Source organism: Chinchilla lanigera, unplaced genomic scaffold (assembly GCF_000276665.1).
Source record: "Chinchilla lanigera isolate Chin_1 unplaced genomic scaffold, ChiLan1.0 scaffold00049, whole genome shotgun sequence".
Classification (NCBI taxonomy): domain Eukaryota; kingdom Metazoa; phylum Chordata; class Mammalia; order Rodentia; family Chinchillidae; genus Chinchilla; species Chinchilla lanigera.
Window position 1 is genome coordinate 9001844 of NW_004955450.1, and position 26602 is coordinate 9028445.

General features: G+C 57.1%; 1 protein-coding gene and 1 long non-coding RNA gene across 2 annotated transcripts in view; both read right to left on the reverse strand.

The window, feature by feature from the left end:
* The window catches only part of LOC102027252, a 5653-nt gene extending 4565 nt beyond the window's left edge, over positions 1-1088 (reverse strand). Inside the window, exon 1 of the long non-coding RNA XR_001235849.1 lies at positions 789-1088. This is a non-coding gene — a long non-coding RNA (uncharacterized LOC102027252). The remainder of the gene's footprint in view (positions 1-788) is intronic.
* A 2400-nt stretch (positions 1089-3488) lies between these two features.
* The window catches only part of Smad6 (SMAD family member 6), a gene marked incomplete in the record, with an annotated part of 65459 nt that continues 42345 nt past the window's right edge, over positions 3489-26602 (reverse strand). The window contains 1 exon segment of the mRNA XM_013519026.1: positions 3489-4443. Coding sequence (XP_013374480.1) covers positions 3875-4443 — 569 coding nt within the window.

Consider the following 26602-nt stretch of genomic DNA (forward strand, 5'->3'; position numbering starts at 1 on the left):
TTTCTTTCTTTCTTTCTTTCTTTCTTTCTTTCTTTCTTTCTTCCTTCCTTCCTTCCTTCCTTCCTTCCTTCCTTCCTCCCTTCCTTCCTCCCTTCCTTCCTCCCTTCCTTCCTTCCTTTCTTCCTTTCTTTCTTTCTTTCCTCTTTCTTTCTCTTTTTGAGACAAGGTCTCACTATGCACTTCAGGCTGGACTTGAGCTCACATTGTAGCCTAGACAGGCCTTGAACTCACAGGGATCCTCCTGCCTCAGCCTCCTGAGTCCTGGGATTACAGGCGTGTACCACTATACCCAGCCTTTCTTTCCCTTTTTATCCCACCCACCCAGGATGAACAACTATTGGTTGATGCTGCCCACACACAAGGTATCATATGCCCTTAATTAAGTCACTCCCAAAAGCCCTACCTATGAGCACATGAAGTTTTAGGGGTACATCTAGATATAAGCCATAACTTTATCTATCTATCTATCTATCTGTCTATCTATCTATCTATCTAACATCTATCTTTATTTATCTATCTACTATCTATTTTTTTGAGACAGGGTCTCACTATGTGGTTCAGACTGGACTTAAGCTCACTATGTAGCCCAGGCTGGCTTGAAACTCGTGGGGATTCTTCTGCCTCAGTCTCCCAAGTGCTGGGATTACAGGTGTGTGCCACCACACCTGGTTTAAAACATCTAAATGAGACAATACATTTTATATATTATACTATTTACAACAGTAAATTTTATGCTAGACATATTCCACCATGATGCAGATTCGCAGCCTGCCTCCCACCTTCCTTACCTGTCCCTTTCTTGCCAAATCCCCTGGGGCTGTGCTCAGGGCTGGCTCTGAGGTGGTATCACATCACAAGTGTGGCCTCCAGGGGCCACTGCCTCGCTGTGTGACACTGGTGAGTGCCTTGCCCTCTCTGGGCCTCAGTTCTGTGACAGCTGATGTAGCTCATGCACCCAGAGTGCCCTGGGGCCGTCCCTGTCCGGTGGAATCCTGTGAGTCTCACAGTTAGAACCCCAGGACCAGGGGAGGCCTGAGTGTTCTCAGGGACTGAGGGAGACTCCAGCTGGAAGTTGTCATGGAGACGCAGGACAGTGATAAACAACCCCCTGCCCCCCCCCCCCCCCCGCCCCCCCCCCCCCCCGGCTCGATCCCCCCTGGAGTTTACTCGACACCCACACCCACACCTCCGCAGCCCTCTCGTTCCACAAACATCCGGGAGCCCCGCTCTGTGCCCAAGAGAGACGGGAGGGGTCACCAATGAGGTCAGAGCTGGGGTGGGATGGCCGAGGAGGAGGAGGCCACAGCAGAGGCCAGCAGAGAGAGGCAGAGGGAGGGGTCTGTGGGGCCCTGGATAGAAGTTGCAGGGGTCACCCCAGCTTGGTGGCACAGGGGACAGTCACACTGCATAGAGAATCACAGGAGGAAGGGCAGGAGCCATCTGTGAGGGGCCTTGGTGTCCTGGAACAGGGGCATCATAGATGTCCCTGTCTCTACTTACCAGCCAAGGAAATGGGTTCACACAGGCAGGGTGAGTGCCCAAAGCCACCAGCAAGTTTCTGGGTCTGGAGTTGAGTCCTCACTCAATACTTGACAGCTCTGAGCCAACCGGTAGGAACTCGGGGACACATCACCAGCATGTGCATAACTCAACTCTTAGGATTCTCTCTTACAGGGAGGGAACAGAGGGGGCAAGTAATATACCCAAGGTCACACAGCTGGGAAGCAGCAGGGTCCAGACTAGAACAAGGCAGCTGGGGCATTTAAGCCCCCTGCACTGTGTGGGCTGGGAGACTGCAGAGTGAGGCGGTGGTATAGAGTGCTGGGAAGGCCCCAGAGATTAATATCTTGGCCACCTGCTCTGTGACTTCAGGCTACTCACACACCCCCTCTGGGCCTGAAGTTGGTGCATGAGACAGGAACACAAACTCTCCCAAGATCCTCCTCTCCCAGTCTGCCCATCCCCCCCTACCCCACAGACACCCCAAGAGAGAGGGCAGGCATAGGATGCAGAAGGGGGTGACACGGAGAGGCAGTGGCAAGATTAACCTTTCTCCCGATGCCTGCAAGATCCCCCCGGGTACTGTGGCGCCTGAGCTCCGGTCCCCAAGGACAGGGCCTAATTTAGAAAGCGTCTCCTTAAAGCCTGACTCACCCGGGGCCCTGGGTGGCCGGGCAACCACAGAGCTACCGCCCAGCTCAGCCTCCTCGCCCTCCCCGGGGCAGTGACTCCTGCCCCCTGGTGACTTCAAAACTCAGCTGGCTCCTGGGACCCAGGACTGCGACTGGACTCAAAGACCCGAGGAAGGAACCACAGGCGGTGGATCCCTGCTCCTGGAGGCCCCCTGGTACCATTGCCAAGGCGACATGGACTACAGCCCTTACACCCATTCTGAGGCATCAGGGGTGACTCGTAGCACCCCCTAAAGGCACTGCCCACAGCCTGGCCCTCTCTTGGATGCCTCCCCAGGCCTCAAAACCCAGCCAGGTGTGGGGGTACACACCTGTAATCCCAGGACTCTGGGAGGCTGAGGCAGGAGGATCTCAAATTCCAACCCAGCCCCTGGCAACTTGGTGATTTAGCAACACCATGTCTCAGAATTTAAAAACAACTTTTAAAAAGGGCTGGGGACGTAGCTCAGTACAAAAGGCCTAGATTCGATCCCCAATGCAGGCTCTCATCACCTCTCTGGTTCATTCAGAAAGGCCCCGCCTTCCTCACAGCCTCCAGAACACCTGCTCTATTCAGCAGGGTGGTGTGGGGGTCCCCAGCCCCGCGTGCCAGCAGCAAGTGCCACATTTCCTGCTTCCGAGGCAGGGACCACTTCACATGTATCATGCAGGCACATCACAGGCCTCCTGTGACACGGCGGCGCTGGGACCTTCACCCCAGCGGCCTCTCTCTGGAGCTTGTGTCTGAAAGCCACTCCGTTCCCTGGGCTGTCCCCGCCACCTACCCTGACCCCACATCAGGGGCGCAGCCGCTGTGGGGAGGCATCTGGCAGGGCTGTCTTGGGGAGCGCCCTGGTGTGGCCCCTGTGGACACCCAGAACCCCCCATGCCTCGGTAGGGCACTCTGGGAGCAGGGCGGGACGGTCTGTGACTTTGGGAACCACACTGTATGCTGTATCTCTGGGAGGCTGTGGTGGTCCTGTCTCCTGTCCCCTGCCGTTCCACTCCTGTGTCATTTCCCCACACTGTCACAGGGCTGGTTTGTATTATCAATCACTGGAACACTGGGTGTGTGGGGCACACAGCTGTAATCCCAGCTACTCAGGAGGCTGAGGCAGGAGGATCGCTTGAGTCCTACCTCAGCCTCCCGAGTGCTGGCTTTACAGCCCTGCACCACCATGCCTGCAAATTCCCCCTCTTCTTTATCCAGGAAGCACACAAGTCAAGTTTCGGGGTGTCTGACGGGCTGGAAAACCCACAGGAGCCCTGAATGTCCCTTTTTGTAAAAAGAAGACAATTTAAAAAAAAAAAACCAACTATAATGCGAATATTTTATTATCAACGAGTGACTGTTATTAGCTTTTTTGTCTGGGCATTAATAGTTCAAAAACCATACACCAAACCCAGGCTTTTCCACCTAGTTCTGCTGTATCATTTTCTTAAAAACAAAACAAAACAAAACAAAAAAGGAGAGGAAAGAGGAAAAGGAAGAAAATATATCTGTATTGAAAGAATTATAAGCCAAAGTGCGTCTTCCTCGCTTCATCCATATACACACATTGCACCATACATAAATAATTACATTGTAAAAATGACTCCATAATTACAAGTATAATATATATTTCCATATAATATATAAAACTTTATATTAAATCTAGGTAGATGATATCTGGGGTGCGTCCGGGCCGGGGAGCTGCTGGGCGCTATCTGTGGTGGTTGAGCAGGATCTCCAGCCAGCAGGGGCAGGAGGTGATGAACTGCCGCGAGTAGCTGGGGCCCCAGCCCTTGGCGAAGCTGATGCGCACGCTGTTGGGGTCGTAGGGGCCGTCGGTGGCCTCGGGCTCGGCCGCGTGCTGCAGCAGGTCCGAGCGCGCGAAGTCGAAGGCCTTGATGGAGTAGCCCGGTGGCACTTTGCGCACGACCAGGGCGCGGCCGCCCCCGCTGTTCCCGCCGCCGCCGCCCGCGGGCGCGTCCAGCGTGGGGGAGTTGACGAAGATGGGGTGCTCGCCGCGGTTGTAGGCCCACACGCCGTCGGGCTCCCTGCTGAGCACGATGCCGAAGCCGATCTTGCTGCGCGTGCGGCGCACGGACTCGCTGCGCGGCTCCAGGTGGAGCTGGCCCAGGCAGAAGCCGCTGCCCTGAGGTAGGTCGTAGAAGATGCTCACGGCCTGCTCCGACACCGCGTAGAGGCGGCCCACGCGCGTCCGGTGCTCCCAGTACGCCACGCTGCACCAGTGGCTCGGCTTGGTGGCGTCCGGAGACATGCTGGCGTCTGCGGGCAAGCACAGGGCACCGTTACTGGGCGGGGCCTGTTGCACGGTTGGGGCTCCGATGGGCTCATGGGGCACCTACTGTGCGCCGGGTGGGCCTCGAGGAGCAGCACACAGTGAGGGTGGACCGGCCAGATATGTCCAAGTCTGGACCCCACAGAGCAGGGGGAAGCAAATAGGGCAGAGAGCTAGTGCTGGGGTGTGGGGGTCCCAGCAGCCTGATGCTGGGCTGGCCTTGGCCCACACTTGTAGTCCCACCACTCGGGAGTCTGAGGCAGGAGGATCACTTGTGCCCAGGAGACCAGCCTCTGCTACCTAGTGAGACCCCATTTGCCAAACGAAAAGTAAGGCTGCCAGAGAGTCCCGCCTCAGCGTCAGTTCCCTGTGCACACCGGCCGAACTCCACCTCAGCTGACTCCCTCAGCAGGACCCATCTCAGCTCAGTCTTCCCCCAGGCCCCGCCTGGTTCTGGCCGATGGTCCCTGCCCTCCACGGCCCAGGCACCCCGTAGCCCGGGGCATGGAGACAGCGCAAGTCCGTGAGAGGTGACCAGGCTGCGGGCACTGGGCCTGTCCCACCTGGTGGGCAGCAGGACTTGCCACATCCCGGGCTCCGGTACCTCTAACTCCCGAGGCAGAGAGCAGTGCCATGCCAGCCTGGCCACCTCAGCTCCCGAGAATCCCCTCAGTGTGCCCGAGTCGTCGAGACAGGCTGGCAAGATGCGCCCAAAGGGCGCGGGGACAGGACGGCGACAGGTATCCCTGAGCCAGGTGCCATCTTCACCCATTTCACAGGAGAGGAAACTGAGGCCCAGGCTATACCCCTCCCTACAGCTGTGCGCTCGGCAAGCCCCTCCTCTGCCTGACCTCAGTGCCCTATCTGTAACCACGACTGCCCCCTGTCTGTGAGTCTGGAGGAGCTTGCTGTCCCCGTCTGAAGGATCTCTTTACAGTCCCCTCGGAGAGGGGTCACTATGTCCATGTCTACAGCAGGGCGTTGTGAGGGCCGCCAGCCAGCAGAGGCCGTGAGGGTCAGAGGGTGTGGGGGTCTCAGTACCAGGAGACGGGCATGAGCCAGGCCTCTCCCAGGGCCCTCCCCCTCCATGAGACCCATGCCCGGCCTGGCCCAGGACCTCTCGTAGGGATGGAGATTTTTTTTGAGGGGGGGACCTATGCGGTCTTGGCTGTCCTGGAGCTCCTGGCAATCCTCCTGCCTCATCCTCCCGAATGCTGGGACTACAGGTGCACACCAGCCCCTGCAAACTCCCTGGGGAAGCAGCCTGGTGACCTCATTGGCCCGGGTCCCTGGCCAAGTCTCCCAAGTTCCAGGCAGCAGACTGTGCCCCAGGGAAGCCCCCTCAGGCCTCTCCCTCCTGCGGTACCTTTCCATGCAGCGCCTCCCTCTGCCCAAGCAGGGTTCGTGCTGCTGCAGGGACCCCGGCTGCTCTATGCTCTCCCGGTGGGGAGCAGGGAGGAAATAAAGCTCACCCCAAGTGGCCCGTGGTCCCCACTCCAGGAACCCTGCCCAGCAGTGGGGCCAGTGGCCTCAGGCCTGCGGGCAGCAGAGGGGCGGTGGGCACAGGTGCGGGTCTCTGCGGGACCCTGGAGGAGCCTGTGACATCATCTTCTCCTCCAGGGGACCCAGCCATTTGGGCACGCACCAGCCGGCATGCTCTCTGTCGGGGGCGGAGGTGACCATGCTGTCGTCGCTCGCTTTCTGTCTCGCTTGCATTTCTTTTGCCACAACCCGCAGAAAACTGCACTAGTGGAGCCCCAGGACCCTGGGTCTGGAAGCTGGCGCCTCGGGGGTTACAGAGCGACTTGCCTGGGGACACATGGCAGAGGGTGACAGTGGGGACTAGAACTTGAGGCTCTCCGATGAGCCGAACATTTCAGAGGAGACAGACAGAGGCCACCCTGAGCAGATGTGCAGCCCGGATGGACCGCTGGCCGCGCCCAAGCCTCCATCCCGTTAGTAAAAGGGACAGCTGTGTCACCAGGTGCCTCGCTCAGCCGGCTCTCGGCGGCCTTTCTGCAAACTCCGGCAGCAGGTTAGCGGGTGCAGCGCCTGGCTGACCAGTCCCCGCCCCCTTTCCCCTCGGAAAGCAGGGAGCCTCCAGTCACCGTGGTCACAGCCAAGCCCCTCCCCCGGCACTGCAGTGACACAGGTGTTGGGGGGAGCTAAAGAAGGAACAGGTGACTCTGTCCCCACACCTGCACAGGTCCTGGGATGTCACAGGGTGTGTCCCCACCAACCCCCCCGTGCTCCCTGTCCACAGCGCAGGTCGCCACTCTGGGGGCAGAGGGACAGCCTTGTGCAGCAGGGTCTTTCCCTCCTTGCGCTCCAGTCTGCGGTCCCACCCTCTCCCACCGCCGTCAGCCTAATTAGGAAGCAGCTCTTTAATTGCAAATAAATCCCCGGAAGTCAGACCAGACTGCGTGACATCAAAGCTGACCTAGCGCTGACCGGAACTCCCGCTTGTTGCCCCCTGCTCAGCCTGGTCTCCTTCCCAGCCAGATGCTGGGTCCCGGCGATCAGAAGTCCTGTCCTCTGGCCCTGACCTGGCAGGTCACCACCTTCCTCTGGCCTCAGTCTTCTCATCTGCACAATGAAGCCAGTACTTTAACTTTCAGTTCTAAGTATCTGTGATTTGGTGAATGTTCCCAGCAGCCCCAGTCATGACCCCTACCTGCAAAGCAGCTGAGATGTCAGTGGACAGGAGGATGGACCCAGGTGTGGCGGTATGCATCTGTAACCCCAGCTACCTGAGAGGCTGAGGCAGGAGGATCTCAACTTTCAGTCCACACTGGGCAATTTAGACCCAGTCTCAAAATAAGAAACAGAAAATAGCTAGAGTTTTGCTCAACCCCTGGGTTGGATCCCAGAAACAGAAAAAAAAAAAGGATAAATCAAAACTAGGCACATTGATCCACAGACTCCACTTAGCATAAAGAACAAATGGCCAAAACAGGCGACGTTGTGGATGAATATCAGGAACATCCTGCTGAGCAAAAGAAGCCACACCCAGAAGACATGCTGTCGCCACTGATGTGCAGTTCTCGGGCAGGCAAAGCAGTCTGTGGTGATGGTTCTGTGTGTTCAAGGGCTCGTCCTCAGCAGCACGGACAAAAGGAAAAATAAAATCGGCAGTGAGCGGGCTTGGGGGTGGGGGGCTTGGGAAGGGGCACAAGGGAATTTCTGGGGTGAGGGCCATGTCTGGTATGTTGACTGCAATGACAAGAACTCAGGAGGCTGAGGCAGGAGGATCACTGGGAGTTCAAGGCCAGCCTGGGTTACATAGCCAGATCCTATCTCAAAAAACCAAAACCAAAACCCGTCACGCTCCAAACACGTAGCTGAGCCTTTCATGGTAGGCAGGACGGCTTTGAAGAAGTTGAAAAGGAGAAAGTGGCGCCGGGGCGCGGGTGGGTCAGCTTGCCAACTCTGTCCTGAAGGGGCCTCGGCAGAGCTGCGGTGGCCCTGAGAGCTGTACCTCGTGGTGACACCCGCATTCCTGCCACCAGAGGGTAGCGAATGCTGCACGGGGCGGAGGAGCGGCGGGAGCAGTAGGCTGCCCATGCACAGCCCGCTGGGCACTGCCCTCGCCCTGCCCAGCCAGGGCACCAGGAGCCTACTGTGTGATTTTTCGGGCTCCCGGGGCACCAAGGGGGCTGCCTGCAGTCTGCAGGTACCAGGGAGAGCTGAAACCTCAGGAAAAGCCATTCAGTTGTTGGAATCAGCAGTTTTCCGTGAAAACGAAGAGCAGGCAGGTCCCGGCTCCCCGGTCCCTGTGCCCGTGGGCTGCAGCCCCTGCTCCGTGTTTGTTTTCCTGCACTGCCCTTTGCCTTCTGCCAAGCAGCCCTGGGCTCAACCATCCCCCAAAGGGACCCCAGATCAGTGAGAATGAAACAACGGTGCCCCCACTGGCCCAGCTCCTAGAGAGAACCGAGGAGAGAGACTTGGGTGCTCAGAAGACCAGAGAGGTTAAGTGACTTGCTCAAGGTCGCCCAGCAAGTTGGCAGCAGAGCCAGAGAGGAGGCTGGGGCTTGCTCCTTCCCTTTGCACAGGGCTGCACCGGGCCACCAGCCCTCCTGGAAAAGTCCTTTCTTCTGTCCCGGTCATGCCTGTGGCTTCGAGTTCCCATCCAACCGGGAGCTTTTCATCTGCGGCTCCCAGGCCTGGGAGTAATTACCTGGTCCTGCATCTGGTTAACCTAACACCCCTTTTCAAGTCCTGTTTGCCCATTAGATAAGTAGTTTTTGTTATCAAACTTAGAGAAAAAAGGAGTTTCCACTTAACCCTCCTTTGTCCGAGGCTTCAGGTCCTGCAGCGCTCAGAGGGACAGGGCATTAATTAGAGGCCCCTTTCCTCCGGCTCGGCTCGCCAGGGGAGGGATGTGCGCAGGGCTGCGCTGACGGTCAGCAGCCTCGGCTAAGCTGCACCCGTGCGCCAGGAGCCGGGCCCAGCTGACCGCGTTTCCTCCTCCCCCTCCCACCCACCGGCTCCCCGCCCCCAGCACCTCTGGCTCCGGGAGGAAGCCAGGCTTCCAAGAGGAAGTTCCTAATCGCTCACTGCATCCCGGGCGGTCTGGTCACCGTGCGGCTGGCCTTGTGGGGCCCACCTCGGCCGGCCCCACCTCAGGGGTCTTCTGGCTGTGGGCCTTGGGGCCAGGGTCCGTGCTGGCCACCACCGGGCAGACCGCCACTCGGATCCCCTGGAGGGGTCTGCGACCGGGGGCAGGGGCAGAGGAGCGAGGCGCTCAGTGGCCAGACATGGCTGTGGTACAGGAACGGAGACCCAGAGAGGTTATGGGACGTGTCAAGGTTGCACAGGAAATCAAGTGTCCTCTTGCGCAAGCTGTGTTGAGTGCAGGTTGCCAGTTTGTAAATCCCCATCGTTATGCAGCGCTGGGCAAGTGACCTCAACCCTCTGGGCCTCAGTTTCCTAGACTGTAAAATGGGGGTGCAAACCAGGAGTAAGTGGTACACACCCGTAATCCCAGCACTCTGGGAGGCCGAGGCAGGAAGATTGCAAGTTCAAGCCCAGCCCGGACCACTCAGCAATTTAAGACTGTCTCAAAATTTTAAAAAGGGGATATAGCTCAGTGCAAAGGCCCTGGGTTTAACCTGAGGTACCAAAAACAAAAAATAAAAAATGGTACAATCAGTAATTACTTTATTGGTGCACCGGGATTTCAAATGCATCAAATAATGCCCAGCTAAAATAATCACTCTGTAAGTTAACAGCTATTGTTATTACTATTAGTACCACCACACATATATATAAATCTATTTATTTTAGTTGCATAAATTACATAATAGATTGATTCACTCTGCTAGTGCATAAGAGTGTTCACACAGGTAACAACCCTGGCAGAGATAAGAGGAGAAATAATAATCGTAAAATAATAAGCCAGCCAACACTTACTGAACCTTCAGCCTTAACAAAGGCCGGGCAGAGGAGGAAAAAGCACCAGGTCCTCGCGGTCATTCCCACCCGCAAATGCCCTTTGTCGTCGGCCAGGGAGTTGCAAAACTGGGACTTGAGCGCCTGTCTTTCTAGGCTGAGAGACGGGGACCTTTGCTTTACTCCCACGGCTGAAAGCCCTGCGCTGCAGGGTCCCCACGGACCGAAGGCACCTTGATTGTCCGGCCACGCCCACCACAGGTCACTCAGGGCTGGGCCTAGATGGCACAGGAAAGGGGGCTTTGGGGTCAGGGATGGAGCCTCAGTGGCAGAGCGCACGCCTGGCATGTCCAAGGCTCTGGGTGTCTGTCCCAGAACAGCCAAAGGAAAACAGCGGGGCAGCCTCAGACGTGGCAGGATTCGCATCCCAGCCCCACAAGACGAGGCCCACCTTCCCAAAGGGGCAGGAGGGCTTTTGAATCCCATGCCCATCTGACTGCCCAGCCCCAATCTCTGGTGGCACGGAGCGGGGGCCCGGCTGGGCTGGGTGCAGCCTCCAGGCTTTCATCTTGTGCAGACTCTGAAAAGATGAACTTGTCCTGCAGCTCTGATCCAAAGCCAGTTCTGTCCAGGGCCTAATGCCAGGCCTGTGTCCCAGAGGCCACCAGAGGACCCTTCCTCAGCAGCCCTGCTCTCCGCCTGCAGCACCCAGCCCAGCCTGCGAAAAGACATAACCTGGGCTGCAGGACTGCGGGGCTTCCCTGGGCCCGGGTCCCTGTGCTCTGCCTCTGAGCTCCACAACCCCGCAAACCACCAGACTCCGAAGAGCCACACGGAGGCTGGCATCAGAGTCACCCCCTCCCATCCATGAGACCACTTGCTCCAGAAATACAGGAAGAAGCCCAACAACTAAAGCCCCAAAGAAATCTGGGCATGATGGGGCACCCCTGCAATCCCCCGCACACAGGAGGCTGAGGCAGGAGGATCGCTGTGCGTTCAAGTCTAGCCTGGGCTACATAGTGAGTTCAACACCAGCCTGAACCACACATGGAGACAAATACTAAAAAAAGCCTCAAGGAGAAAGACCACCAAGGACACAAGGCAGGGAAGTCCCTCAGTCCTCTGTGGGGGGGACACAGCCCTGGGACAAGTTCCTGGGCAAGGAGAGGCAGAGGAGATAAGCAGCTTATGAGATCAGCCCAGGGCTTGAGAAGGAACCAGTTTCTGCAACAAAACCCTCTGAACTTTACCCCCACTCTAAGGCCTCTTTTGTCTTATCACCACGTCAGGCGAGGATGTTTGTTTGTTTTCTTCTCCAAGACCACCTGCGGTGGGAAAGCTGCTTTTATTCCTGCCCTGAGAGGACTGTGGGAGAAAGCCCGGCTGGGACCTTGGACCCCCAAAGAGGCCATAGTGGCGGGAAGGGACGGGCAGCTCCGCCGGTCCTGCAGGCTGGCAGGGCAGGCCCCGCTGGTCCTCAGCTCAGACCTGGGTTCCCATCTCAGGCCTGCAGCGCCCGAGGTCACGGCCTGACCCCAATACTGGCTCTGGTGAGTATGAGGCCACGGAGAACAAAACGGCCCTCGAGGGGTTCAGACGGGGACAACTGGGCGTGCGGCGGGGCACAGGGCAGATGGCTGGGCTTCAAGGCCCCACCCAGAAGTTCCCAGAGCCCGGAGCCAGGAGCACCTTCTTCGCTTTTCTTTTATTTCCCAAATGCAATCTGAGTTTTATAGGCAAACTTCCTGCCTCAGACTTCAACCTGGACCCAGTATAAAACCATAAAAGCGAAGTGCCTCAGCAGGGCCCTCCGTGCACCTGTCTGGGCCCTCGGCACGGGCGGAGACATCTCAGCCTGAGGCCCTGCAGCTCGGCCCCCCAGGCCCCTGCCCCAGCTCTGAGCCTATGGCCCCTGCCCCTGTGTGTGAGCCTATGGGTGCACGCTCGGCGCCCCCCAGCTCCACCCGCAAGGCTCCCGGGCCCCGGACGGCAGAAGTGGGGTGCGGCACATCCTAAGGGCTGCGTCCCTTGGGCAGGCAGCTGCACCGCTGAGCCCAGGCCTGGCTCCACCGAGGACGGGGATGAGCCCACCTGCCTGGCCCGTGAGCAGACCAGCCTGGGACCCGCCGGCCCTAAGTCTGCTTCTCCTCCCAGGGCCCCAGCAACCCTAAGCAGGGTGCCCTCTGCATTGGGGTGCTGGGCGGGACTTGATACACAAGGACTGGAAGACTTCGGGGATCATCTAGCCTTTCCTCAAGCCCCACCGTCCCACACACAGGGAGAAGGTACAGTGCAGCACTGTCCCCATTTAACAGGGGACATTTCTAGTGCTCCGACGCCTGGACATGGAGGCCGGGAGAGAAGCACTGCCCCTGCTTGCTGATTCTCAGGTTGTGACTGTCAGCATGACCTCATTACACGCATAAAATAACAACGCAAACAACCGTTGGCTAAAGCCGTGGTCACCTCGTCTGGAAGCGGCTGGGCTGTTTCTCTGGCTCTGTCTCAAGAGCAAAGAGATCAGAGATCATGGTTTTAGACCAAGGGAGCCAAAGAATGAGGTGGTGATCCTGGTTTTCCCATGTGCACAGCTCTCCAAAAAAAGGCCAGGAGTGGTGGCGCACACCTGTCATCCCAGCACTTAGGAAGCTGAGGCAGGAGGATCATCGCAAGTTTGAGGCCAGCCTGGGCTGCATAGTGAGTTCAAGGCTAGCCTGGACTATGCAGCAAGACCCTGTCTCAAAAAAACAAAAGCAAACAACAACAACAAAAATAAGCCTCATGGAACACTAGCCTACTGTTATTTACCAACCAGATATTATGTGTGAGCTTCGCCAGTCAAGCGCTCCCACGCCGACTTACTCTAAAGATGCAATTTGGGATGAACACCCCAAAATCAATGTTCCAGAGGCAGACATTCAGTTTTAAAATACTTCTTGCATGAAATCTTTTCTTTTCAAAAGTTCTTTTTTACAAAGATACACGAAGGCAATTGAGTACGTGCTGGGTCTTCTTAAAGCAAAAGTTGCTTGAATCCTTCTTGTAGATCTCCGGCACAAACAGCAGCGCTTTATGATACGCAAAAAGCTAACACTGCCTGGAGAGCTCAATAACCCACAGTGAAGTACTCGTACTTGCCACGGAGAAGGCAGTAACGTGAGCCTGAAACACTCCCTGCACTGAGACTGCAGTATGACCCGCAGGCCTGGCAGCTCCGGGCTCCCTGCCTGGGGACCCATCTGTCTGCTGTCTGTGGCCGGCTACTGTGCAGGAGACTCGGAGCCGCTCAGCACCACACATACCCCAGCTCCCAAGCCGTCCAGGAAGGAGGCAGGCAGCCGCCCGTGCCACCCCAAGAGACCCGCAGAGACCCCAAGCCGCCCGCAGAGACCCCAAGTCCAAGCCAGGTTTCCAAGGCAGCAGGAGACCAGGCTGGCTTCCCAAGGCCCTGATGGTCCAAGCCAGTGGTCGGCTCTGCGCCACCGATGGTGACATTGGGGTGCTGTTTCCACCTGTCCAGGGTACCTGCATCCTCCAAGCCCACTGACAAAGGCCCCCTTTTAGGTTCCAGAGCTTAAACAGGTGAGGTCTCAGGCAGGTGAGGTGACTGCCCAACGGTCCACCGTCGATGGTGAGGTGGTGCCAGGTGCCATTCACAGCCACCGCCTTGCACCAAGCCGTCCGTTGCCTGGGTGCTGGGTTCTCCTCTGCTAGACTCACCTGCTGTCTGTGTTTGGACACCCGGGGCCTCCGGTGTGACTCGGGCCCAAGGAGCACTCACGAGACGGCCTCGTGCCCGGGCTTGTTTTCTGCCTCTGACTCCAAGCCTGACTTCTCAGCAAAGAGGACGTCACTTCCTCCTCTGAGATCCAGTTCCTAAGCCTTGATTTCCTCTTGGAGAGACAAGAGTGGGCTGGACACCACCGAGGGAAACGATGCCCCAGTGCCTTATGGGGCAGAGCCGTCCGCAGCCACAGGGGCCCCGATGACAGGCGGGTTGCCACCCCCACCCCAACGAGCAGCAAGCACCTGCCATGCGTAGGACCAGCGGGGCTGCCTGCGGGTGCCCTTTGTCCTGGCTGGGTCCACCCCTAGAAATCCAGTCTCTACTAATAAACACCCACTGCCCATGACCTCACTTAACACCCAGAAAACCCCTAGGAGGCAGGTATACGCTTACAGGGGAAATGAAGGCTCAGAGAAGTTAAGTCCCCTACCTGAGGTCACACAGCCCAATAAACCACAATTCAGACTGCACACACTCCACTCCTAGCCTCTACCTAATTCCAGCAGGTGGCCAGCACAGCCGCTCCTGGTGGTCCCTGTGGGTATGACTTACACCTACTCCACAACCTGGTGCCTGCTAGGCCTCCTCCGCCTCCTGTAGGGCACCAATGGCCCTCCAGCCACCAGCGTCTCTTAGCTCCTGGGTGCACCGCAGAGGACCCTGAGTAACTCTGCCCATAAATCATGGCCATTATGAATTTCCTTGCAGCCACAGGCCCAGTCAAACCTCTCCTCCCCCTGCGCCGAGCCACCACTCTTTGTTCAGTCTCTCCAGCTCCGTCTGGCCAGGGGCCAGCTCTCAATTATTAATTAATCTGGGAGGCGCAGGTTGCATTCTTGGCCACCTAACCACTTCCTCCTCCTCGGCGGGGGAGGCGCAGGCCAGGCCCTTTCGGTTACACCCAGCGTCCGCGACATCTTAGCCCCGGCTTGTGGCCTCTGCTGCGAGAAAGGACGCTTTGCGCCAGAGTTAAAAATAACGGCAGAAAACCCAAACACCCAGAGGTCTTCTTTCCTAGCTCGGCCCACAGCGCCAACGCCACCACCTACACGGTGAAGGCACAACACGCCTCGGTCTCCTGGGCTGGGAAACAGGGATGCACCCCCCGCTACCGCGAAAGGCTGCTGCGTGTGTTGGTGCAGGAGGGGAGTGACCGGGAGCCCTCACCTCTAGTCACGCTCAAAAAGGGACACTACGACGTCAGACAAAGCCAAGAAACAATCCTGCAGCCAGCAGGGCAGGGAAGGCAGCACCTGCAAGCGGGCACCGGGCCCTCGATGGATAAAGGTGGCGCTGGACAGCTAGGTGCGGGCGAGGGAGGGCAGTGAGAGCTGCAGTGCAGGTTAAACTCCTTCCAGCATCTGCGGGGATGGAAGCAGGGCTCCTCGTTGTCTGCGTCATGACTTCAGGAGGCCTCTCCATAGAAAAGCACCCTAGGAACGGTGATGGCCGTGGTGTTCAAGGTAGCCCGGTGTGAGTGAACTTCAGGGAGGGATCCCAGCCCGAGGTTTGCACGTAGTGGCAGAGCTGAGCTGCATCTAACTGCTAAAGGGGACAGACGTCCTTCGCACTCCGAGGACAAGCTAGGAAATGGGCACTTCGCACACGGCAATAGCAATGCCCCACTACGGATGCCAGTGGGATGTGCGTTAGAATGAAGCCTTCAGCTTTCAGCTGGGTGCCCGAGGCGTACACCTATGATCCCATCTACTCAGGAGACTGAGGCAGGAGGAGCCCAAGTTCCCGACCAGCCTGGGCAGCACTGTGAAACTGCATGTCAGAAAAAAAAAAGCCACCACATCAGACAACACACGGCCAGCAGCGAGCTAGGGGGCCATACTAAGGATGAATGTTCGTCCTTGCTGGTAATTACCGCTGAGTGTGCTTTACTGTACACACCCATAGCACATCATATGTCCTTGAGTCTCATACGCTACCTACTCCATGTCTTATAGAGTCGTAAGACCAATGCTTTGACCCTCAATCTTTCTATAACACTGGTACTCCGGGGAAGAGGGGACATTTTGATCTCTTGGCTTCCTTCCCCCACCCAGCACCGGCTTCTGGATAAAGTATGCACGCTGCCAAGAGAAATGATTGTGCATACACAATAAAGCACCATTCATTAGGACTCAAACCCAGAATTTGTAACAATTCTGAAAGCAGCTGGGTAGAAGTCATAAAAAAAAAAAAAAAGTTTTGATAAACAAATGCAAAATATAAGTGCGGTTCTGGAGGACTGTTTATCCTACTCGCGCTGTGTAAACAAGTGGCAGACCGATTACAAATAGCCCTTATCTGCGCACTAAAGCCAATCTCCTAACGACCTCAAACAGGAAACGTTACCAGCCGGTTAGTGTCACAGTTTGAAAGAAATTACAAAACTCTGCTTTCTTAAAGCTGCCTTTGCGATCACCCACCACCCAGGCAGCCTGTGCTGCTGGAGGAGTCCCTGAGCTGCTGGCCTCCCGTGTCGGGAAAGGAAGCCCCTGTGCCCTTCGCTGGTGGTCAGTGGCTGCCCAGAAGGAGCGGTCACTCTCGGCTCTGCACACCCTCACACCACCCGGTCATCCCTGCATCTGTTCTAGAGAAGCAGCGTTTGTTTCCTCAGGCGTTGGACCAGGGGACAAGGCCAGCTCAGGCACTTCCAGGGAAAGGCGGGCAAGGAAGAGCCTCAGCCCTGTGTAGAAAGCCCTCCTAAGTCAACGGCAGTAGGTGAACCAAGGCCGCCTACCTGTGGCCTCCTCCGTGATTTCTGCACTAGCCGGGCCCCAGGGTCTCTCCCTGGGAGGAAGCGGTGTGTCTCACTCGGGGCAGTCAGCGATAACGCAGGTGAGGGGCCCAGGCATGTGAGGTGACAGGAAGAGGCCATCAGGGGGTGCCCCAGGGCTGGCCCGAAAGTGACACACCGCGAGACCCCAGAGAGGTAGGCAAGGAGCCAAGCTGGAAATACCGAGGGCTGAGCCAGCTCAGTGTGGCAGCCCTGCCAAGTCGGGGAGGCAGCTCTGCCAGGGGACTGGCAGGTTCCGGCCGGGCGGGTCCCTAATGGCACTGCTGGGAGTTGGGAGCAACTGCCTAGGTCTCTGGTCACGTGAGGGCTGGAGCCCAGCCAGGGAGACCTGGAGCCGCCAGTTTCCCCAGGGTGCCCCCGTCCTGGCACTGCCCCCAGCCCTCCAGCCACAGGACCCCTGAGGAAGTGGCGTCCCTGTGAGCAGCAGGCTGACCTTGGGCAGGGAGTGGCGGCCCGCGGGATTGCTCCTGTCCCTCTGCCTTCCGCCTCCTCGTTCCAGAGCTGCTCGGCCGGGCTCGCGGGGACTGCCGCCCAGGGTGACCCAGGCGCTGTGTCCCTTGTGGGCATTTCTGACGTCTCTCAGCTCACCATAGTGGCGCCCCTCGGTGAGGGAACAAGCCTGGGGCGGGGATCCCACTGTGGACAGGAGACAGCGCCCTGCTGTGTCCCTTGCAAAAGGTGCGCCCTTTAGGGCAGGGATGGGTGCATGTCTTTTTTTTTTTTTTCTTCCGGTACCGGGAATCGAACTCACGACCTTGTGCTTGCCAGGCAGGCACTGTGCCGCTGAGCTAAATCCCCAGCCCTGCACGTCTTTTTCTACCTCCTTTTACCAATTCCTCTGCACCTCCCCTGGGGCTTCAGAAGCTGCTATCAGCAGAAACACTGAGGCGGGCACTTGCCAGCCTACATGAGCCCTGCCACCCGACGGACATCTGGCCCTCTGACACTGCAGGTGCTGCAGCCCACCTTCCACCAGCCATACCACGGCTGAAGCATCTTCAGCCAGGCGCTTGGACTCCAAGAGTCCTACAGCTCAGCCCTCTCCCTCCCAGAGGCAGTGATCCAAAACCCGGCCCAGGGATGCACTTATTTGTCGAGACCCACTAAGAAGCACTTCCTAGCAGGTCACTCTTGCTGGAGTCTGGCCATCTTGACCTTCCAGAGAGCCCCTCGCACGCAGCCACAGAGAGCCGCCCTGCCTGGCCCGGCCCAAACACGTGGAGCTCCACCCGGAAACCCTGGAAGCAAATTCCCTGAAGGGAAAGAGTGGGTAGGATGTTTTCAAGAACCGCACTCATTGTGGCTTTGGTCTCCGGCCAGCAGTGGTTCAGCTGGGCTGGGAGCAGAACCTCTGCTCAGGCCACCGGGCTCCCTGCCCGCTCCATCAATGCCTACTGTGTGCAAGCATGCAGGAACCCAGGCTCACCGAGGAATGAATCATTCTGCGGCGAGGAGAAAATAACAGGGGTGTCAAAGGAAAGTGGGGAGACTCTTATTTTTGCAAACATCATTCTTTCTGGTCAGTCCCAAGTTCTTTAGTGGGCTGTCCACATTACTGTTTCCCACACACCCAAACAGCCCTCCCTCCGGCTGGAAGAACAGTACAAACACCATCGCTGCCGGCCCGCAGCAGGCGAGCAGAGCTGGGCGGGCGCTAACCACAAGCCTGTAGAATGCCCCGCTCGGGGGGCTTCTGAGTCCCTGCCCTGCTCCTGTGGCCTGGGGAATCTGCCCACCACTAGTGTGTGCGAGACTGTCTCAGGGTGAGAGGGATGCACCTCTGTCAGAGAGGTACAACCTCTAAACATGATGGGGTGTGGGGGTGGAAACTGTCAAAGAGCAACATCACGCTAGTTTCAAAGAGGAACCTGGAGAAGTCAGGGGGATCTAAAGAGTGCTTGGGCAATAGCTGAATGTCAGGCCTGGAGATTACTAAGCCCAAACTCCTCTCTTCCCAGAGGAGGAAACTGAGGCTCAGAGAACTGAAATCACTTGCTGAAGTCACCAGCACGGTGGGGCCTCCCCCCGGCTGTGTCTGAGAAGGGGACCCCTGTTCTCGGTACCACCCAGCCGTAGGAATTGAGACAAATATGCCTGATGCGTCCAGCCAACGTGAATTATTTTTGCAAAAGTCTGTTTGTTTGTTCTCGTGGGTAGCGGGGAGTGGGGCCTTCCTCGCAGGGCTGTGGGAACAACTCCCCGCCCGGGCCTGAGAAGAGACCCGCCCTGGCTGGCCGGCACCGCCGCTGACTCTCAGGCGAAGGATGTGCGTTGCAAAAATGGGGCAAAGTTTCCTATTCTGAAGATAACATTGTAAGACACAGGAAGTCTGCGAGCAGAGCCTGTGTTTCCAGAGCAGGCCTCCGCACACCCATTCGCGGCCACGGCCACCGTCCGGGTTTCCAGAGGTTCCCAGACTACAGGCGGGAGCAAGGGGAGACAGCGCCGGAACGGCAGCAACCCCAGTCCAGGTTACTGTCCAGGGGGTGCCCTCTGGGCCCCCACACTTACAGGGCCTTCCGCAGCAATGCATGGGTTGCTCTCTTCACCCGGGCTCCTGCAGCCCCAAAGCCAAGGGGTTAAAACGGCCTAGATGTCTCCTACCTCGAGCCCAGGCATCCAGATTCCCAGGCCCCACCCCCGGAGATTCTGATTCATGGGTCCTGGGTGGAGCCCAAGAATCTATGTTTTTAACAAGATTTAGGAGGCCCCTTTTCTGGCTCTGACAGGTCAGGATCACATGAGCACAGGGTTCGGCAGCCTGGCACGGGGCGGGAGAGCTGGCGGCCTCCGAGGAAAGACAGGGCCAGGAAGGAGATCAAACCAAATCGACTTCCTAGCATCAGACGGACGTGGACGTCCCAGCGCCAGGCCCGGAGACAGGCGGGAAGGCGACACTCTGGAGCCACCGCGGATGGCCCTGACTCAGTGTGTGTGAGGACAGGCCCCGGGGACACCATAGACCTCCCTGTGGGACTTGCAATCAAGGACCTCGGTTCAAATCCCAGCCCTGCTACTTCCTGGCTGTGTGCCTGGGATGAATGGCTTTAGCTTCTCTGTGCCAGTTTCCCCGGCTGAGGTGGGATCTAGGACGCTCGTGATACTGAATTGCTACAGGGGACCAACATCCTAATAGCTGGCATGTCACCGTGTGCCAGATCCACCTAGTGCCCAGGACAACCCTAGGAGGGAGATGTTATTATTTGTCCCATTTTATGGATGAGGCAAATTGAGAGAGGCGGAAACGAGGGCTTCCTGAGCCACCTGAGGTCATGACAGGTCTGGGGTGGCACTGAGGCCCTCTGCCTCTGCAGGAAGGGTGCCCATCCGTGACCCTCAGCCACCACCTTGCACCCACTGCATACACAGCACTGTTCAGGAGGCCAGGACACATCTCTGCCTGCAAGGACACGACCCCAAATGAGCATTATAAACAGGGGGCAGCGAGGCAGGGACAGAGGGGCATCAAGGCCAGTGACAGGCACCCGAGTCGGCGGGATGGGACGGGGGAGCGGTGTTCTAGAGTGGGGAGTGGCACAGGAGGGAAAGAAAAACCCCACAGGGTTCCCTTGATCTGGACCCAGAACCCCAAAGGCCCGCGAAGAAGAGCCCCAGCGGCGGCTGGGGCCCGGATCACATACAGCTTTGCACGTCCAACCAGCAAGCGGTTGTCCTGCAGGCACAGTGAGCCACCACACAGCTGAGCGGGACGGACAGGACGTGACCGGTTTCCCACGCTTCGCGGTGCACACCCCAGCAGACCGGCAGCCTGTCAAGGGCGGGGACCCCACCCCACGCTTCCTCTGGGTCCCCAAGGGTGCCGCCGACCGCATGTGACTAATGCCAGGAGCCAGGGACTCCACAAATGCCAAGCCTAGAACTGGACACAGCACCCAGCACTGCAGTCAGACTTCTCTGTCTGGGCTTTACTTGCCAGGCCCATTTAGAGGTCTGTGAGTTCAAGGAGGGAATAAAGCTGCTGCCTGCACGTCTAGGGCATGACTATCTGCCCAGATCAAGTGTATTGTGGTACCCATAATTTTTGCCTCTACTGGATCTGTCACCACCTGAGGGTGCTATTACAAAGACCCACTTTTCTAGCCAGGTGGTAGTGTCTATAATCCCAGCACTCTAGGAGGCTGAGGCAGGAGGATCTCATACTCTCAAGCCTTGCCTGGGTGACTTAGTGAGACCGTCTCAAAATAAAAAAGGGCTGGGAATGTAGCTCAGTGTGAAGGCCCTGAGTTCAACCCTCAGTACTAAAAAATAAACCAAAAAAAAGGGTATGTCAGATTCTCCCACTTAACCATTGCGGTGCTGGGGCTCAGACCCTAAACCTTTGCACATGCCAGGCAAGTGCTCCACCACTGCAGCATACCCCCAAACTCTCCTTTTATTTCTAGCCATTTTGCTTTAAACCTTGAGTGCTGTCATGTGTGCAAGGATTCTGGATTATTGTACGTTCCTGAGAATTTTAGCTTCAGTCTATGGGTGGCACTAGCAAAAGCTCCATCTGGCCAGCCACTTGCTTTTGTAAATAAAGTTTTATTAGATCCTAGCTACGGCCCTTTTTCCACATACTGTTAATATAGATGGGTTTGGGGTACAGTGGCAGAGTTGGCAGTTCCAACAGAGACTGTGTGGCCAGTAAACCCTCAAAACTTTACTCTGACCCTTTACAGAGAAACTCTGTCCCTGATCTACATAAAATAGGCCTGTTTAGCCAGATGTGGTGGTGCTCAGCTATAATCCCAGCACTTGGGAGGCTGAGGCAGGGGGATCACCTGTTTCATAATTACCTTATACACACAGCCTAAAGGTAATCTCATAAAACATTGTCACCTGGGAAATCACAACAGTGCCCAAGGAGTTCCGACAGCATTTTGGATTTCACGGTTTGGGATCAGGGATGCTACATCTGTATCTCTTTTACCCACTTGCCCTGGGCTCAGCCTTCCTGGACTGTTTGGATTAGCATGGAAACACAGCCTGAAAGCTGGGACCTTCTAACATTATTTTAACGCATTCCTATTTAATTGCTGCTAGTGTCTGGATCTGCCGCGTGGCTGCGTACCTTGCTTTCATCCCCTTGAGTTTTAGAGCAGCTACAACTGTTAGCGTTCTATCAGTATGACAGGGACTCTTCTGCTCTATCAGTATGTTCTCAGTTCTCAATAAAGAGAACATAAGTACATTATGTGCGGAACACATGTTAGTTCATCTTTATAATAAAAAAGAGTTTGAAATTATCAAGACTCATGAATAAGGCCCGGGATAGAACTCAGTAGCACAGCACCTGCCAGGCAAATGCAAGGTCCTGAGTTTGATTCCCAGTACAAAATAAAAAATAAAAAAAAGATCCATGAACCTACTATAACCCTTATGAAGAATTCTTTGAAAAGCCAGGCAGAGTGGCACAATTCTTTGAAAAGCCAGGCAGAGTGCTATAATCCCAGCACTTGGGAGGCTGAGGCAGGAGGATCACTGTGAGCTTGACGCCAGTCTGGGCTATGTAGTGAGTTCAAAGCGAGCCTGAACTGCATAGCAAGACGCTGTCCCAAAAAACAAGACAACACAAAATCTTCAGTTCACAAAGGTCACCCATTTCCACCATTGCCTCTGCCCACCAACACACACACGCACACACACACACACACACACACTCACATAATCGGAGTCTTGGTGGGTTTAATGTGTGTGTGGGTCCCATCTCCTCCCCACAGTCTAAGGAGACCTCGGTCGGCCACCACCACATTTGCAGAGCCGACCCCCGGCGCCCCGGCGATCACGCCCAGCCCTGGCTCTGTCAAGCTTCCGCATCCTGGGCCGGTGTGGAGCAAGGTTCTCCGTGCCCTGTCTGTGCACTGACCGAGGCCACCTCCAGGTCCCCTCCAGGCCCTGCAGGAGGCTGCGGGATAGGCCAGGAGGCACGCAGAGTCACCGACACGGTGCAGACGGCGAAACTGAGGCTGAGGAGCCCCTCGCCCCCGGGGCAGATACCAGTTGCCAACAGGAGCCCCCCCCACAAACTAGCATTCCCAGCCAAGGCTTTCCGACAACACAGCTGTGCCTGGGGCTGACGCGAGGCAAAACTTCCCTCTCTCCCAATAGTGGGGTACGGGGGGGCGGGGAGGAGGAGAAACAGCCCGGGGGCCCCAAATGCCCAAGGCCAGCGCTCCCAGCCCCGCCCTCACCTGGTCCAGGGCACAGCTTCGCCTCAAGCCGCTCTGCTCCTAATTTACTGTGTGACCTAAGGCCCGTTGGTTCCCTACTCTGGCCTCCATCGCCTCGAACCCAAGACCCAAACTACAAGAAACTCTGACGCCCCTGCCGGCCCCCTCCGTCCAGGTCCGCCGCCCCCGGAGCCGCCAGCGTCGCGAGCGCGCGGTCCGCCTAGCCGCAGTGCCTGCCCTCCTCGGTCCGTGGGAGGCCGGGGAGGGCGGGCGCAGGCAGCGACGGAAAACAAGTATTTCCAGGGCCCAGGAGTAAACAGCGCTGCTGGCATGGCAGAGTCAGCGGAGGAGCTGCCGGACCAGAATCCCAAAGCCGTTAAAAATAGGAAAAGAAACGGTACAGTTCACATATTTTGCAAAACTAAGTTAGATCAACATCTGCAAAAAATATCCCCGTTAAACGGAATAGCAGGATTTCATTAAGTAAATTGCAAGTTGGCAGAAATTCTGAGAGAAAGGGGGAAAGCCACGGGCTGGCCTGTAATTTAAACCTTATTTTAACTGTGACAGTGTGACTGCAAAGGGGTCCTTCTCCAAATGAGAGGAAAAAAATAAAATAAAACAAAAAAAAAGTTTTTAAAAAGGGGGCTCCTGCATGCCCAGCGTCCCCCCACCACCAGCATGGAGAGCTTTCTGTCACTGCGGGTCACCCCTTTTTCCCATGGACCCAACATAGCTCCCACTGTCACCTCTAATTAGGGTGGTTTTTTTTTCCTACCAAAATGGCTTGAAGCACAGAACTCTGGGAGCCCTTTCCTTCCTGCAGGAGGCCTTGGGGTTCAGGCCCACAGTGGGTTTGCCTGGCCGGGTGCCCCGTGTGCGGAGGTGGGGTCTGGGTGCAGCCCAGGGAGGGTGAAGGACAGCTCCCCACCGCCAGGATGACCCCGCTGCCCACCTCCTGCAGGCTCCACCCCTCCAGCACCTCCTCTCATCTCTAAAATGAGGTGACTGCCAGTGCAGTGGCGCACGCCTGTCATCCCAGCACTTGGGAGGCTGAGGCAGGAGGATCACCGTGAGTTTGAGGCACCCTGCACTGTATAGCGAGACCCTGTCTCAAACAACCAAAAACTAAACGTGTGACATAAATAAAACTGGGGGGCGCTGACAGGGTAGCAGAAGGGTGGTCAGGAAGCACCTTATAAGGCACACCAAGGCACAGCCTGGGACAGTGGGGCCATGTGGGACGCCTGGGAGCCCAGGCAGGCAGCCCCTGTGGGAAACTGACAGCTGTAGATGTTCAAGGTCACAGAGCAGGGCCCACCTTTGTCCCCACCCTGCACCTCGCCTCCCTGGAGACCTGGCACTGAGCTGGGCACATCCCTTGCACGCCATGGAGATAGGTGGTCACACCGGAACCTGGCAGAGGGGTCAATCCCAGGGCTGCAGGTGCCAGGCCCTGCTCTGCCCTGCATGGTTCTCCTCCCCGTGCATGTGTCAGAGCCCACGCCTCCGTGTCCCTCACAAAGACGCTCCTTTCCTCTGCTGGTACAAACGGAGAAACGGAGGCCTGGCCCTGGGGCGTGGCCTGGCCTCCCTCGAGGTGGGAAGTGGGGCCTTGCTCTCACGTGGACAGGGCGGCAAGCATGCACAAGCCGGCCCAGCAGCTGCCTGTGAGCCCTCAGAACTTTTGGGCCCCAGCCATGCAGCGACCTCAACAGGGCAGGGACCCCTGGCCTGGGCCACGAGCCCCTCTTGAGATCCTCATGAAACCCTGGAGTAAAGACATCGCTGGAACCAGTAAACTGTTCTTTGCTGCATACAACCGACCCTGCTGGAGTTTTCAAAGGCAGCAGGTAGATGCAGTGCTTAGTCACTTCCAGGCCCAGAGAGGGAAAGGCACTTGCCCAAGGTCACACAGCAAATGAGCAGCAGAGGAAGTATTACAAGTGAGAATGAAGCAGCCTATCCCTCAGCCCCAGCTGCAGTCTTATCTCCTTGGAGAAGTGAAAGACACTGTGACACTGCACATCCGACACAGGCTCTCCCGCCACTCCAGGTCCAGGCCAAAGCTTCAATCTGCCCTTCATGCAGATTGATTTCTCTCTCTCTCCCTCCCTCCCTCTTTCTCTATGTAGTTCAGGCTGGCCTTGAACTCACTATGTAGCCTAGGCTGGCCTTGAATTTACACGATCCTCCTGCCTCAGCCTCCTGAGTACTGAGATTACAGATATACATCATGATTCCCAGGCACCCAGCACCTGAAAAGCTCTGACTTTACGCAAGCGTGAGCCTTAGCTTAACCCCTGCCTAAGATGTGAAGAGGGCACAGGCCAGGGGTCGGCCCGCTGCTAAAAGCGGCAGGGGCTGAGAAGTTCATAGAGCTCCCCAGAGTCAGGTAGAAAAAGGACCCAGACAGGGCTCACTTATGAGGCATGCACTCTGTATGACCAGCTCCCCGGACGGGACCTCCACAGAGCAGTGCACAGCCCACGTCTACACGGCACTGCAGACGTCGCACCCACTCTGCAGATGCCACGACCGACCCCGATGCCGTTTGGAGTGTCTGCCAGGGCGAGGATGGCCCCCAAGCACCCAAGCTCCGGCGCAGGGCCAGAGGAGCCACCAGGCGGGCTGGCCCAGGCCCCAGGATGGTGTGACCCACCGCTCCGGCCCGTGGCAAAAGGCCACCAAGGAGCCCATGGCGCTTGGTACCACCAAGGCCATAGAAGCCACTGGGGTGACAGCAGGACAGATGGGGACCACCCTGCCCATCCCCATCCCACCCTCGGCCTCGTCACCTTCCTCCAGGTCCTACAGAGTCTCAGCAGGTTTAGGGGCTTTTGTGGGGGACACAGGGGACCACCCCTGGCAGGGGATGCAGGGGGGCTCACCTGCATGAGGACCACGACCAAGCCACCTTCCAGGGTCTGTCATGAGAATGCGACAAGGCGGCCTCCCAAAGTCCCCAGCACCTGCTCCCTGGATGCCCTCACTGTCCCGTGGGCCAACTGCCCCTCCAGGAAGACCTCCTCACACCACCCTGCAGCTGCCTGGGGCCCACAGCAACCTGCTCAGACTTCCAGGGCAGACAACTGTCCAAGCGTCTGCCTAGGCGTCCACTTCCGTCAGCCACATGCACCAGGGGGTCTAACGTGCCAGGCTGTCTAACGCAGTGAGGAACTCTAACCCCACCAGCTTTCCTGAGGGCCCAGGGAAGCAGGGCTGTCAACCAATAAAACAGAACAAAACAGCCAGGTGTGGTGGCGCAAAAACTAAAAAATAAAACAAAACACAAAACCCCACGTAAAACAAACACTAAAAGAGCTGCCGTTCAATGTAAGGAATTCTAATTTAAGCGCTATAATAAAATGTGCTTTGCATGGCAGGTTCTTTTTTTTTTTTTTTTTTTTTTGGTCTTTTTGAGACAGGGTCTTGCTCTGCAGTTCAGGCTGGTCTTAAGCTCACTCTGTAGCCCAGGCTGGTCTCAAACTCGCAACGATCCCCCTGCCTCAGCCTCCTGAGTGCTGAGATTACAAGTGTGCGCCACCATGCCGGCTTCCTGGCAGGTTCCTATACAAAGAGTGGGAGGAAAGGCCAGCCAGGTGCATGTCCAGTTCTGGCTGTCAAAGTCACCATGTACCTGGGAAGTGACTGGTGTCTTTGGGATCATTTCCTCTTCCCAACAGAGGGAAGGTCTGGCTTGGCTGATGGCCAGAGCCCCTCCTGCTTGGCCACCCTGCCCGGAGCCCTGGCACCCCGAAGGTGCTAGGGATTTAGTGACCATCAGAGTGACCTTCCAGTGAGTCCAGGGCTCCTCCTCCTCACAGGTTCCTCCTGCAGGGGGCTTTGCAAGGTGCCTTGACCTCGGCCCACGCCCCTCACGGCATTGGGAGAGCAGCGCATGCAGCTCGGCCTCCCTAGGTGGGAGAGGCAGCAGGAGGGTGTGCGCCACCTGTCACCCGCGGGAAGAGGCAGGGAATACACATTCTGTGGGCACCTCGGGG